The following is a 16,098-nucleotide window of genomic DNA, read 5'->3' as shown; positions in this document are numbered from 1 at the left end:
AACCACACAATAGAAATAGTAAGACCTTTGAATGCACTCTCTTGCCTTGAAACTAATTCTGAAAGAGCTTATCAATTTTGAGAAACAACTTTACTTGCTCCAATACTCGTAAATATAGATATAAAGATACACTTCGCTTTTGCCCTTAGCTTGCATTACCTCACCAGGTTTGTCCATAAAGATGTGCTATTCAACACATGGCCTTTTCAGTATTCAGTCTCTGCCTTCACCTTTGATGGTGATGTGAATGAGTTTGCATTCCTGTGGAATCCTTTAAAAAGCCCTCACATTTAAATGTAAATTTTTATTATAATTCTGTTCAATACATCTGTGACTTTTGATAAAATTGTGACTTTCAACGTATCTCTTAGTCCCCCTTCCATATACCTCCAAAACATCTTGTTATACATTCTTTAGCCTTTGAAGTAATAGACCCCAGCCTTTCAGAAAAGAATGACATATATTTTGAGACAATAGTACAGCCTTTTATCACCCAGAAATGGTTGCCCTCTTACTTAATAGAGAAAGGATTAAAACCAGATAAAGAATAACATCAGTTTTCCCACATGCCTTCTTTAGTACTCCAGCTCTTCCTTATTGTAAATATAGCATTCAGACTCCACTGCCCAAAGATGTTCTGTTTTCTTCCTGAATAAACTTTTTCTTGTTTTACATTAAAAGGCAAGATAAAAGAAGGAAAGAAGACGGAGAATAAAAAGCGTCTCTCTTTCCGAAGTATGATAAGGGAAGTCATTTTTTTAGAAAATAGCAGTTTAGCAGAGTTCTGCTAGAAGGGAATAAAAGTTTCCTGCAGATATCTGGTGTAAGAACACTGCAGGGAGAGTAAATAACAAGTCCAAGTGTCAAAGTGGGTGTATGGTTAAGAACGTTTCAGAAACGTTAAGGAAATAGAAGTGACTAAAGCAAAGTGAGATAAAGGAAAGAGAATAATAGAAGATGACAGAGATGTGGCCAGGTACCAGGTAGAGCAGGAATGAAGGTCATTGTAAGGATATTTATTCTAATAATGACGGGAGACTTTGAGAGCGTTTTGAATTTAAGAATAATGTCATCTTAGATTATTCTATAAAATGTAGTTTGTCAGTAAGACATTCATAGAAAACACCAAAACACTTATAATCTTAGTCCAGTTTGTCTTGAAAGTCAAGCCCAGGATAAAAACTTCTATGTAGGTAGTTTATTTAGGAAGAGATCCTAGGAAACAGAAATGTAGTACAGGTAAGAAAGGAAAACCAATACCAGGATATACTCTTTGCTACTATTACAGCTAACTCGTACTCCAACTCACTGGGACAATCTATGGAATATTAAAAGTGTGTCTCAGAAATGTCTGTCTGATAAATAAAAGAGGAAATATTTATCCTTGAGTTCCTACCCTCCACAGTGATCAAAGGTGGACTTATATGGTATCAACTCCTCAGCACTCCTGGCTTGTGCATTTCCTAGTGCAGTATCAGGAGTCAGAGAAGCCCCTGGATAGACAGGAAAAATATCCCATCACAGACTGGGGCAAAATGCAATCAGATGTTACCTTGTTTCCCCAAAAATAAGACCGGGTCTTATATTAATTTTTGCTCCAGAAGATCCACTAGGGCATGTTTTCAGGGGATGTCTTATTTTTTCATGTACAACAATCTGCATTTATTCAAATACGGTCATGTCATCTTTTTCTGGAACATTGTCATAATGTACTAAATGTGTCCGTGTGGCTGATGATCTTAACCGTGGCTTATTTTCAGGGTAGGTCTTATTTTGGGGGAAACACGGTACTAGTACATGCAACTACTGGAGATTGTCTCAAAACCAATCATTTAATGACTGAAGAAGAGATACGTCCCAGAAGATGTGCACTATTTTCTAGGAAGTGTAGACTATAGATTTCCAAATTAAATGTCTTCTGTCTGGTTATTCTTCTATAAGAGAACAGTTTTGCCATCTCTTTTTTGATTAATGTTTTCATTATAATCAAAATTTAAACTTTTTTTTTCTTTCTCTCTTTAAAGAACCTCTAATAAAATGTATGCCGCATATAAATCACAAGGATGCTTTTATTCTTAATGGAGTAATAGGAGGAGGGGGGAGAGAGAGAGAGAGACAGAGAGAGAGAAAGAAGGAAATTTTCCAAAGTATTTTAAATGTCAATTACATAGTAGAAATGTTCCTTTTCAGCACTGAAAATGATTTCATTTTAACATTGCCTAGTCTATTAATTTTAACTACTTTAAATAGAGAATTTCTAGCCAAAAGATCAGAATGTAATATGTTTTTACAACTACTCTTTAGCAATGATAATTTGTATATGACATAACTTGGTATTAACTCTAAAGTTGTTTCTAAGCGACTGGGTACCAGAATCCCTGCCCTCGTGGGGCTCACATTCCTCAGGACAGGTTACTCCAGTAAACCCAGTTGCATATGACTGCCTTTTAAGAGAGGCTGGGATCTGTCATTTGATGCCATGTTACGCTGACGCCACCACGAGATGCTTTATTTTGAAGTAGAAAATGTTCTCCCTTCAAAGTCCTACTTTGGTTCTATTCATTTTTAATATAGGGTAGGTGGAATGGCCCTGAACTGTAGCTAAACCGTTAGATTCTCTGTTTCATGTACTGATTTTTTTAAAAAAAAGTTGCACTGCACAGTTGCTAACGTATGTTTAAAGATTCTTGACTTGATAACTTTGGAGTTCTATGCTACTTTCCTGAAAGTAAGGATTCAACCTTTACTGCTTTTAGATATATGTAAAATGTGATGGGTTTGGATGACCTGACAAGCTACAAGCAGTTGTCCCTCTCTTCTTTACTTTCTGCCATCTCACTCAGTGGGACGTTACAGAAATTGCATACATAGTTGAACAAAATAGCTTTGTTAGATAGAGGGGAGAAATTTGGTGTTGACATATATGAGGAGCTGTGCTCCTCTTTCATCTTATTCAGATGTGTCTTTTTTTACCTTCTGCCATGGGATTACTCTGTTGAATATGTTATTGTGCTTTGTAATGTAGTCAACACCTCTTCCAAAATTATCCACAATGGAGAAGGAGAGGGGCCAGGGGACATTTGTGCACATTAGTCCAATGGCTGATTTTGTTTAAAAACATTTTTTTAAATGTATAATCAATGAAAATATATATGACTCCTTTCCCTTATGATCCACATACAGTAACCAGTCCTTCTAAGTCTACTAACATTTTCAGCCTTGACTCCTTACTGCAGTTCATGTCAACATGAAAATTCCAGCCCAAACATATTTCTTACTGTATAATCTATTGCAGCCTAAGCTCCCACTAGGTTTCTTTCTGTATCTTAAAGGAAGAGAGAAATAGAGAGAGAGAGCAAGAGAACAAATGGGTGTCAAAATGTTAATGGAGGAATATGAGTTTATTGTTATATTGTAATGTTTCTATACTTTGAACATTTTTTTTGTAATGTGAAGTATAATTTAAAATATTTCTGGAAAATAAATTTCAATAGGAGTAAAACAAAAAGGGAAAAGATGTATAGAATAAAAGAGACTAAGAAACATCAGATGATGCTAATGTATGGGCCTTATTTGAATCTTGTTTTGAACAAATTAGTTTAAAATATTAGACAGTTGTAGTTATTTGAAGACACTCACTAAATTTTTTATGATAATGAGGAATGGTGTTTCTTTATTGTTTTTGTTCTTTTTAACTCTGACATTGCTTTATTGGTTTTGTGATGATTTTTTTTTTTAAATTCTATTTTAGAGATACATACTGAAAGGTTTGCAGATAACATTATATGAACTTTGGAATTTCCTTAAAAATTATCTAGGACAGAGGAGAGGGTGTGAGATGGGTTACGATAAAATAAAACTAGGTTAGCCTGAAGTTGATAATTGTTGAAGCTGAGTAATGGATGTATGGGTGTTATACTTTCTCTCTCTCTCTCTCTCTCTCTCTCTCTCTCTCTCTCTCTCTCTCTCTCTCTCTCCCCATATATATATATATGTTATATATTATATATATTATATAATATATATTATATATTTATTTATGTGCTTAAAAGTTTAAACATAAGGAAATGCTATGGACCAGATTATTCAGGTTCAAATATGGAATGCATATTCCTATCTGTAATATGAGATGTCTAGAATATACATCTCTATAATTTTAATCAGGAGTGAATGAGTTAATGCATCCAAACTCTTTCTTACTTAGTGACTGACCCTAAACAAGCCCTGAATAAATGTTAGCTGTTATTTTTAGATTTGTTTTTCTCTTCAGATCTAGGCAGAGGATAACATTTTTGAAAATGCAATTTACCTAAGAATCTCAGTTTGCTCTACTCAAAGATTTCCCACTTTTGTGAAAAACGTAAGTAGGAAGCAATTATTGCTTCTCTGGAGGAATCTCAACATTAGGAAGAAAAAAACAAAAAACTTACACCATCGTAAACAATAACCAAATATTTAAAGAGAGGAAGTAGCTTAAATGTAATTATAATTAATGGGGAAAAACAACTAGTTTGCAAAGAAAATGCTGTTCAAGAATATTGTTTTGAGAGCTAATTCAGTTTTGAACCACAAATTATTGCCATTTTAATGTAACTCATGTTGACTAGAATTTTATCTCTGCTTCACACATGTTAACCATAAAATTATAGTACTTAATTTTTGTTTCAATTAAATTGGCTATTCCACAAGTTATCATTTTGAAGATTTTATAAAAATTCAGTAAGCAGTTTATATCTATATGACTCATTTAAAGATTTTTAAACTAACCTTTGATACATTGAAAGTCATCAAAAATAATAGAAAATATTCCACAAATATGCTGAGAAATCGTAAGTTTATTAAATGGATGGAATCATTTGAACAAATTGAATGATTTTGCAAATTATCACCTCTTGCTATGCAGTTGATAAAACTAATAAAACTTAAGAATAGATCACTGTCTTTAAAGTGAGAAAGTGGGCTATGTATTTATAGATTATGGCAAATGTATTATCCAGTACTTCAAGGCATACTGCAAGGTATACATACAAATTATGGTGAACATTATGTTATGGGATGTGTACACAAATATATAGAACAATAATTTAAGGCAAGTGTTTGTCATTCATTAAATTACAATTAGTAAATTACTCTTAAATTTTGTAGAACTAATTTAAACCTTCAGACTATGAGTTCTTTCTAGTCTATATTTGGTGAAAGGACAATTGTTATTGCGATAGAGAGGGCTGTGTCATTTCATACCACATCCCAGTGCCTGAGAGAGTTGAGAGTCTTAGAGTGGCATATATGAATCCTGAATATGTAATTATTTTGAATTTTAAAGGAGTAAATATGAGAGAATCTGTGATTAGAAACATAATATATTCTATGGTAGTAATTGAAGTTTAGGTCTTCATATCAGCACTTCAGGGAAAGACTTGGACAGTGTTTCAATATGTAAAATTTATTCATATCTGGCAATGTTAACATTTAAGGAGGGATGAAATAGCAATTAAATTTAGATTTAAGAAAACCTAAAAGCCACGGTCAAACATTTTACTATTTTATGCTTTGTAAATGAAAGCTAATGGTAACTGACTACATTTTTCACTTTTTCTTGGGTTTGATTATATAGCCATCTTTATTTATGATGAAAGCAATCTGCTTATACAGTTTAATCTTTATCAGTTTAAGTAAAGAAATAGAAGATAGGAGTCTTATTTTTTAAAACTACATAATATTTGAAAGTTCAACATAAATTGACATGAGTCAAAATGAAAACATTTGTCAAATGAAATCTAGTTGTGATGAATAAGTTACTATATAGGTATTTAAGGAAACAAGCAAACAAAAATATCAAACTTGAATATCTGTGTATCTCTATGGACCTCATCATACAGGACACATTTTAGATATTGTTCAGAATTTAGAAGTTTTAAGTTAACTAAGCAATTTCCAAAAATCTATAGTTGAATCACCATGGCTATAAAATTTTCATTTTTTTGAATGCTAACAAAGCATAGGAAATTGTTCAAACAACAGCCTCTGTTTCTTCCAATGTTTGCTTTTCTTCTCTGTATTTTTGCTATTCGTTTCATCATTTATTTTGGATTCTTCCATTAATCTTTTTTCTTTAACTCATAATTTCTTCTAATTTGGTTTGCTGGTATTTGCTTTATTGTTTTCTTTGTTAAATTCTATTTCTAATTGTAACTATTATACTAGTTGACAACTATTAGAAAAAAGTAAGCTCGGGAGAGCTAATTGATTCCTTCTTTGAATTTTTTTTTTTTTTCAGGACTATGCTGAGAAGGAGAACACAATAGCAAAAGCTCTAGAAGATCTGAAGGCCAATTTTTACTGTGAACTCTGTGACAAGCAGTACTATAAGCATCAGGAGTTTGACAATCACATCAATTCATATGACCATGCTCACAAGCAGGTAAGAAAGAAATGTCCAAAAATAACTGTTATTTCTGATATTTTATGGTAATTTGAATTGTGTAGACTGTATGAAAATGATATTGGTGTTTATTTTTTCTTTGTTGTACAATTATTAAAGATGTCATTCTAGGATGATGATTTGATGACCTATAGCAAAAGGCAGTTTTGGTTTTTTGTTTTTCGTTTTAAGTACCAAACGTAAAGTCTGAAATAAGCAACTAACACAAAGAAATACCATTCAATTACCTGTTAGTAATTGACAGTATTTTGAAAATTATATTCTATAGGTGTTGATCCTCTATACACTTCAAAAGTATTACATTTTAAATATTTTAATCAACTGATATTTATCAAATATAAATTAATTTATTCATAGCTCTTTTTATAAAGCATTTGCCAATTTAAACTACTATAAATCATGAAAAAAAAACAATGGTTTGGTATAGTAAAAATAACTCAGGGTAATTGGTTAAATAACTACTTAATATGTGTATATTTTAATATTTCCCTATCAATTATAAATCCAAGATTGATTTTTTTCAGCACGCTATATAAAGATGAGTTTAAAATAAGGATGATGTCAGAAGTGAAGTTAATAATAGGGATTCCATTTTCTTATATACTTTACATTTATCAATGCAACTTCATAGGTTGTTTAGCTAACTGGATACGATACAGCAGTAATTTAGAAATATTTATCTTTTTAACCATACTCACAAAAATCATCCACATATAATTTTGATATTAAAAAAAGATACATATATTTTTATTAAATTTATTGTTGTGACATTGGTTAGTAAAATTGTATAGGTTTCAAGTGTACAGTTCTATTGTATAATACATCATCTATGTATTGCATTGTTTATTCATCCAGAGTCAGTTCTCCTTCCATCACCATATATTTGACAACTTTTACCCTCATCCACCATCCCCCTACTCCCCTTACCTTCTGGTAACCACTAAACTGTGGTTTGTGTTTATGAGTTTTTGTTTATCTTGTTTCTTTGTTGCGTTTACTTTTATCCCACATATGAGTAATGTCATATAGTTCTCGACTTTTTCTGTCTGAATTATTTCACTTAGCATGATAATCATAAGATCCATCCATGTTGTTGCAAATGGCGGTATTTCATCTTTTCTTATGGCTGAGTTATATTCCATTGTGTGTATGTACCATATCTTTATCCAATCATCTATCAAAGGACATTTCAGTTGTTGTTCTTGTCTTGGCCACCGTGAGTAATGCTGCAATGAATATAGGGGTACATGTAGTTTTGCAGGTAAATATTTTCAGTTTTTTGGGGTAGATACCCAGAAGAAGAATTGCTGGGTTATATGGTAATTCTATTCTTAATTTTTTGAGTAACCTCCATACTATTTTCCACAGTGACTGTGTGAGTTTACATTCCCACCAACTGTGTATGAGGGTTCCTTTTTCCCCACAAACGCTCCAAAACTTGTTATTACTTGTCTCATTGATGATAGCCATTCTAACTAGTGGTATCTCATTGTGGTTTTGATTTGCCTTTCTCTAATAGCTAGTGAAGTTAAATTTTTTTTTTCATATATGTGTTGGCCATTTTTATATCTTCTTGAGAGAATTGTCTATTTAGATCCTCTGCCCATTTTTATGAACTGGATTGTTTGGGGTTTTTTGTTGTTGTTGATGAGTTGTATGAGTTCCTTGTGTATTTCGAATATTAGCCCCTTATCAGAGGCATTGTTTGCGAATATCTTATCCCATTCTGTTGGTTGCCTCCCTGCTTTGTGTATGGTTTCTTTTGCTGTGCAGAAGTTTTTAGTTTAATATAGTCCCATTCATTTATTTTTGTTTTTACTTCCCTTGCTTTTGACGTCAAATTCATAAAATCCTCTTTGAACCCAAGGTCCATAAATTTAATCTATGCTTTTTTTCTATGCAATTTATTGCTTCAGGTCTTACGTTTAGGTCTTTGATCCATTTTGAATTAATTTTGGTATATGGTGACAGATAACAGTCTAGTTTCATTCTTTTGCACGTGGCTTTCCGATTCTCCCAGCACCAGTTTTTGAAGAGGCTATCTTTTCTCCATTGTATGTTTTTGGCTCCTTTGTTAAAAATAATTTGGCCATATATATGTGGGTTTATATTTGGGCTCTCAATTCCATTCCCTTGATCTCTGTGTCTGTTTTTCTGCCAACATCATGCTATTTGGATTTTTGTCATTTTGTAGTAGAAATTGAAATCAGGGAGTGTGATACCTCCAGTCTTGTTCTTTTGTGTCAGGATTGTTTTGGCTATTCAGAGTCTTCTGTGATTTCATACAAATCTGATGATTTTTTTTGTCATTATTCTATTTATTTAAAAAATGCCATTTGTATTTTCGTGGGGATTTTTTACACTATATTTATTTTAACATTCAAGATGATTTCATATTAATTTCAGGTGTATAACATAGTGGTTAGACATTTATAAAACTTAAGAAGTGTTTCCCCTGACTAGTCTAGTACCCACCTGGCACTATGCATAGTTATTACCATATTATTGACTATGCTTTACTTTGCATTCCCATGACTATTTTGTAGTCACTATCAATTTGTACTTCTTAATCCCTTCACCTTTTTCACCCTGCCCCCTAACCCCACTCCCATCTTTCACAAAATTATTGACTATATTCCTTATGTTATACCCTACGTCCTCATGACTACTGTGTAACAGCGAATTTGTACTTCTTAATCCCTTCCTGTTCTTCACCAATTCCCAACCCCCTCCCATCTGGCAACCATCAAAATTTGTTTCTGTTTTGTTTGTTTGTTTATTTTATTATTTATATTCCACGTATAAGTGAAACCACATTGCATCTGTCTGACATACTCTACTCAGCACACTACACTTCACATCCATCTGTGCTGCCACAGATGGCAAGAACCCATTCCCTTCCATAGCTGAGCAATACTCCATTGTATAAATGTACCACCTCCTCTTTATCCTTCATCCTTCGACGGACACCCAGGCTGCCTCCACCACTTGGCCATTGTAAACAGTGCTGCAATGAACATATGAATGCAGAATTCCCCTCAAAGCAGCATTTTGGTTTCTTCAGATAAATGCCCAGAAATGGGATTACTGGGTTCTTCTTTGTCTCTTATTATAGCTTTTGTTTTAAAGTCTATTTTGTCTGGTATCAGTATTGCTACCCAAGTTTTTGTTTTGTTTTGGTTTCCATTTTCGTAAAATATATTTTTTGCATTCCTTTACTTTCATTCTTCTGTGTGTGCCTTTGATCTGAAGTGTTTCTCCTGTCAGCAGCATATGTAAGGGTCTTCTTTTCTTCTCCATTGAGCCACCCTATCTTTTGATTCAAACATTAAATCTATTTACACTTAAAGTAATTGTTGATAGATATGTAGATATTGCCATTTTATTATTCATAGTTTTGATCTTCTTTGTTTCCTTCTTCTTAAAGAAGTCCCTCTAACATTTTTTGTAATATTGGTTTGGTGGTGATGAACTCCTTTAGCTTTTTCATATCTGGTAAGCTCTTTATCTGTTCTTCAATTCTAAATGATAGCTTTGCTGGGTAGAGTAATATAGGTTGCAGACCCATGCTTTTCATCACTTTTAATATTTTGTACCAATCCCTTCTGACCTGCAAAGTTTCTGTTGAGAAATCAGCTGGCAGTCTTATGGGAGCTCCCTTTCAGGTAACTAAGTGCTTTTCTCTTTTTGCTTTTAAGATTTCCTATATCTTTAACCTATGGCATTTTAATTATGATGTACCTTCATGTGGGCCTCTTTGGGTTCATCTTGTTTGGGACTCTCTGCTATTCCTCGGTTTGTATACCTATTTCCTTCACCAAGTCAGGGAAATTTTCCATCATTATTTCTTCAAATATATTTTCAATTCCTTGCTGTCTCTCTTCTCCTTCTGGTACTCCTATAATGTGAATGTTGGATGTCTGATGTTGTGCCAGGATGGATGTCTGATGACTCCTTAAAAATCTCCTCATATTTTTGGATTCCTTTTTCTTTTTGTTGTTCTGAATTGGTGTTTTCTGTTATGTTATCTTCTAAATCACCGGTTCAGTTCTTCTGCTTCATCTAATCTACTGTGATTCCCTCTAATGTATTCTTCACTTCAGTTACTAGATGGATGGATAGATAGATAGATAGATAGATAGATAGATAGATAGATAGATAGATAGATAGATAGACAGATAGATAGATATTGTTTCTGACTGGTTCTTTTTATATTTTCTATCTTACTTTTATGTTTCCTTTCTTATTGCTGAAGTTCTCCCTGAGATCATTGAGCATCCTAGTAACCAGGGTTTGGAACTCTATATCTGGTAGATTGCTTGTCTCCATTTTATTTAGATTTTTTTTTTCCAGGAGCTTTGTTCTGTTTTATTATTTGAGACATTTTTTTTTTTGTCTCCACATTTTGAATGCATCTCTTTCTTTGTTTCTATATATTATGTAGGGCTGCTATGCCTCCTAGTCTTAGTAGTGTGACCTTATGTAGTAGCTGTCCTGTAGGACCCAGTGGTGAAGTCTTCTGGTCTCCAGGGCCAGGTGCTCCAGATGTGTTTCTTGTATGTGTTGTGTTTGCCCTCCTGTTGTATTTAACCCTTGGTTGCTGTTTGTACTTCCTTGGAAGGAATTAACCCTCAAGCTGATTCATTTTGAGGACTGGCCATGACTACAGTGAAATTGCTGTGGTGCAGGGTTTGACCCTACAGGGCAGGGTTTGCTCTAGCAGGTCTCTGGTACCTGTCAATGTTACAGTAGTGGAAAATATTTAAAATCACATACTTAGCATATATATATATTTTTTTGAGGGAATGATATAAACACATTTATCTGTGTAGCAAATGCATTTGAAGAGCCAAGAGACCCGAGTACCTCAGTCAGTCTCCATCATGAATGTCTGGTATGGGAGAAGCTTTCCATCTTTGCCTTCCCAGGGTTCCATTTCTGCATGCACAAATTGATAGTTTGGACTAAATCACTTTCACTGGCCTTCTGGATCTAAAGTTCAAGAATTCTATATCATCAAATATAAAACATAGTTAAGGCCTATATATTCATCATAAATAATCAATATGTATTTAATTCTCAATTCCCATTTTCTAAGTGATTCTCTCATATAAAAACATTAGAACAGTTTCCAGTGAAGTTATGTCATTCTGAATTCTAATCATTGAGATTAAAAAAAAAAAAAATGAAAACTCAGCATGAGGTAAAAAGAAAAGATTTTCCTTTAAACCCTTTCACTGTTCATTTGCCCTTAAACAAAAGCTACACTGTGCTTGCCCTCTCCTCTGACAACCTATGGCAACTCAGAGTTATTTTCACTCTAAGAAATTTGTCACGCTGATGCTATGAAGAGATAGAAAAGGAATGATTGCCTTATTGCTGCTGCCCCTCAAACATTTTGATTTTTGCTTTAGCGGCTTCAGTGTGGCTGAAATTTCTCCCAAAAGGCACTAAAGTGACCTTCACCAACTAGTCAAGATTCAGTGCTTTATGGCATGCTGTTTTGTTCTGCTCCAGAGGGAGTCAGGATCAGGCCAGGTTGTTGGAATTTACTCTTCCTGCAGGAACTTGTACTGCCATAGAAATAGAGCAGATTTATTCTCAAATTGCAACATTCCTAATAATTTAAACTCATGTTCACTAATCTGGTACTTGAGAAAGGAATCATTTCTTGATATGTGGGTATAAAATTTCATCTACAAGATAATATTTAAAGGTTAATAAGAAAATATGACATACAGGTAAAGCAATGCATGATACAATCCATTTCAAGTATCTTCTCTGCAATTTTTCTTGTGATGTGTACTTCAGCCTAATTGTACTCATTTTTAAAGCCATTTTGAGCATCAAAACAAGGAGGACTATACAATTTCCTCATATAGAAATTCCCTGACTGCCCATAAAATGACTGCCCCAAGAGAAACACGCATATATCTAGTTAGTCATAGAACTATATTGTTTTGACATTTCAAATTCAAAGTCATGATTTGATAGAATTAAATTGAAGGTTCTGTCCATTCTTGAGTTTGAGCTGGACTCTGTACAAAAAAATCACTTCTAGTATCTGAACTTATGTTATTTCCCTGAACTTTCCCCAGTGGAGTTCAAGTCTCCTTCCTTTCCATCTTCTACCATCTATTAGGATGATGGCTGTCTATTGAACCAGTCACTCTTAAGGGTATGTGAAAAATACTATATCTTTAAATGAAGGTCTCTACCTACATATAATTATCCCAAAAAAATAGACTACAGTAGAGAAATTCACCTAATATATAAATTGTGCATTATAAGCCAATCAAAAACAAGTTCCTCTACTTCTTTGTGATTGTCACCACTAAAATTTTCATTTTTGTAAAGCAACAATAACTATAAGGAAACCATTTTTTTCCCAAGTGGTGTATCTTTATTTTTATTTTTATTATAATGATTACTTCTTAACTCTTGAAAGTATATTCTTCCCGTAGGTTACATAATGACTTGGTTGGTGGCATCAATAAAATTGTATCCCTCTATTTTACTATTGTATTTTTATTATACTATGTTAATGATAATTTAATATATTTCATGAGACTATATCTATTTTGGGACATAGTTTATTATAGATTTATTCTATACTTTCTACTACATAGATTGATTTATACTTTTTGAAAAATAATTTTGATACAGATTCTGTGAATTACTCTTAATAAAATCAAATGTTTAAGGAGAAAATTGATGCATAAAAAATAAATATTTATAATCTAAGTTTACATATGTGGGAAATTGGGAGCAGTACTTAGCTTTGAGCATCCTGAAAATCAAAGTTTTATCTCCTTCTAATCAGATCAATAACCAACTTTAAATTGTCTGCTCTTCGGATTGTCTCATAATACACCTCAAGACTGTCCTGGCTTCTGTAGAAACTAAGACATCAGGATTTCTGTTTTCTATGATAGGAGGTGAACATGGTATAAAACAAAGAAACTTTCATTTCAGTTCAATATTAGAATCCCCAGGAAAGCTTTAAAACATAGTAATTTCAGATTCTGGTATCAGACCATGACATATGTCTTATGTTTGAAGCTTTCCAGATGGTTTTAATGTGAGGCCAGGGTCGAAAAGGAGAATGGAGATACCAAAGGTCGTGAGGTACTGTTTAAGTTGTTATCTGATGACATATTGCATGCTTCCATGATATACAGGGATAGCAAAAGTACATTTCTTAGCATTCCAGAGCAATTGTTAAAGAGATATTGGAAAGAAGATGGAGAAAGAAGCACAGACAATATAGAGAGAAACAGTTAGGCATGTGTATTCTGCTTTCTCCTCTCCAGACAATGACCCTAGAGTGGGAGATGTCTTATAAAGATATGTTGAAAGTAGGGACTCTGCAAAGAGAACGCCTTTTGGGCTGCCTGCTCTATACCAATATGAAACTCATCCAATATCAAAATAAATTTGGCAGCAAAATGTGTTTAAGCAACAAGTTTTGCTGTTTGGTCTCCCCAGGAAGCTCTGTTTAAATATACAATGGATAGTGTCCAGAATTTCCCCTTGCCCTTTTGAGGGGGACTAAGAAGGCAACTGATTTGAGAGCTGGTGATCTTGCCATGGAGAGGGAAGAGATGCAGGTAGATTATCTGAGCCAATGAGCAGAATGGAGGGTACCACTAGATTCAGAGATTCTATATTGCCAGTGAGAATGAACACAGATGAATTTAAGTCACCTAAAGAGGGCTACCGAGTCCTCAACAAAAATAGAACAAATAGACAATGGGGTACATCAGGTGTTGACTTCAGAAATGGAGGCAGCAACATTACCTGTAGTTAGAGAAATAAAGTTCTATATACGGAAAGTATGTGGATCTTGGCTGCCAGAAGCTTATGTAAGTCTTTTTCTGTCCTCCCACACTCCCAGGAACAAAGGAGATTTGGCAGGTGTAAAGAGAGTAAATGGGAAATTAAGGATACTTAGCAGTTATTCCAGAAAACTTGTTATCAGTAAATTATCCATTTAAATATGGGTTTGAATACTATTCATTTTCTATTACCCAGTGGGGAATGGCTCAAATAATTGGAAGGTAATTTATTTAGAAAATAAGGAAGCAAACTTATCTTTTTACATCTTTCATTTAATGTGTAGAAATGTTTCACCCAGCTATATATTTTACCAATGAGCATTTTATTGTTAATTACACAAATGATTTTCTTTTTCTTTTTGAAGCTATGACAATCACCACGCCCATTCATATTGCTAGGATATTGTAAATTACATCAAATTTGATCATAAATAAATAAAAAGTAAACAGTCTATGGAATGGTCACTTATATGGAATGGTTTTCCTGGCTGCTTTAATATGTACCTACATTTACGTATAAAATGAACTACTACATTTAGAAATCACCAGCTAGTATATTAAAAAAAAACTCAGTTTCAATAGTGTGGATAATTTGTATAAGAATAAATTATGTCTGTATTTGTACAGGCAGACAATAATGCATCATATAGTACTAGAAACAGAGAGTAAGATAATGATGCAAAAAATGTATAGATGAATATATACTTCTGTATATGTGGTTATTATATATATTATAATTCATTTGCTTTCCTCTTTTGTCCAGGAAGATAAATATTTGCTGTCTTGGCAATTTGAGGTTGGAAGTGCTATAAATAATTCTTATCTCTTTGGGCAACTTTAAAAAAGGAGAATTATGGCAATCTTTAACTCACTGCATTTATGTAAGATTGGTTTCTTTATTGTGATCACACTCTCTGATAGCAGAACAAGATGATGTTTGCAACCGCATCTCTAAGAAACGTTTCCTTTTTTGAAATGTCTATTTTTTTTTACTGCATATTTGGATCGTCTGTACTTTGTAAAGTTGCTGAAAGTATGACACCTTTAAAAAAAAAATCTGGACATTGGATAAGTCATAAAACTGACAAACAAGTTATTGTGCAACCCAGTATCTTCAGATCTTCATATACTGAAATTCTGTTGTATTGCTATAATTATTAGTCTATGGACAGACAACTTCTGAGATGCCATATATGATTATCATAATATTATACCGACATCAAGATGACTCTGAGAGAAATGTTCATTTAAGAAAAGTAAGAAATAGGCTTAAAACGATATAGGTTATTTGTAGTTGTATCACACATTTCTAGTAACTGCAAATGACCATGCAATGCATATGAAGTCACTCTTTTTATATTCCATAAGGTAAGGTTCAAATCATTTTCTAACCCATTTTTTTCTAAGAACTTAATACAATTTTCTACAAATACTTAAAACCAGTCATTGAGTATTGTAACACTTCCCATTTCCAATCTTCCTCCTTTTAATTGCAATATTATCTAATCTACTTGAAAATAACACATTTCTCTAATGATGCTATTCTGTTTTTAGCAGTCGAGACTGATTTTTTTTTTTCAACACCTCCCTCTTCTGTGTTGCATGTATCACCATGTCTTTGCCTTTTGTCTCTGGGTGTAATCGGTAGTATTCAAAATCTTTTTTCCTAGTGTGTAAAAAATCGTCCAAAGACAATTTTAAAATAGTTGATGCACCATAAAAACAATTCTGCATAGAATCTACATCGGTGTATATCCACATACCATTATTTAACATTAAATTATGATAACTGGTACATAAAAATAATGAAAATCACTC

General features: G+C 33.2%; 1 protein-coding gene across 1 annotated transcript in view; it reads left to right on the top strand.

Annotated features, from left to right (window-relative positions):
- Positions 1–16,098, top strand: part of ZNF804A (zinc finger protein 804A) — a 264,615-nt gene that overhangs the window by 222,323 nt on the left and 26,194 nt on the right. The window contains exon 2 of the mRNA XM_033112863.1: positions 6,278–6,421. Within this exon, the coding sequence (XP_032968754.1) occupies positions 6,278–6,421 (144 nt within the window). The remainder of the gene's footprint in view (positions 1–6,277; positions 6,422–16,098) is intronic.

Source organism: Rhinolophus ferrumequinum, chromosome 8 (genome assembly GCF_004115265.2).
Source record: "Rhinolophus ferrumequinum isolate MPI-CBG mRhiFer1 chromosome 8, mRhiFer1_v1.p, whole genome shotgun sequence".
Lineage (NCBI taxonomy): Eukaryota > Metazoa > Chordata > Mammalia > Chiroptera > Rhinolophidae > Rhinolophus > Rhinolophus ferrumequinum.
Note: the sequence above shows the minus strand (reverse complement) of the source record. Positions and strands in the feature narration are given on the sequence as shown.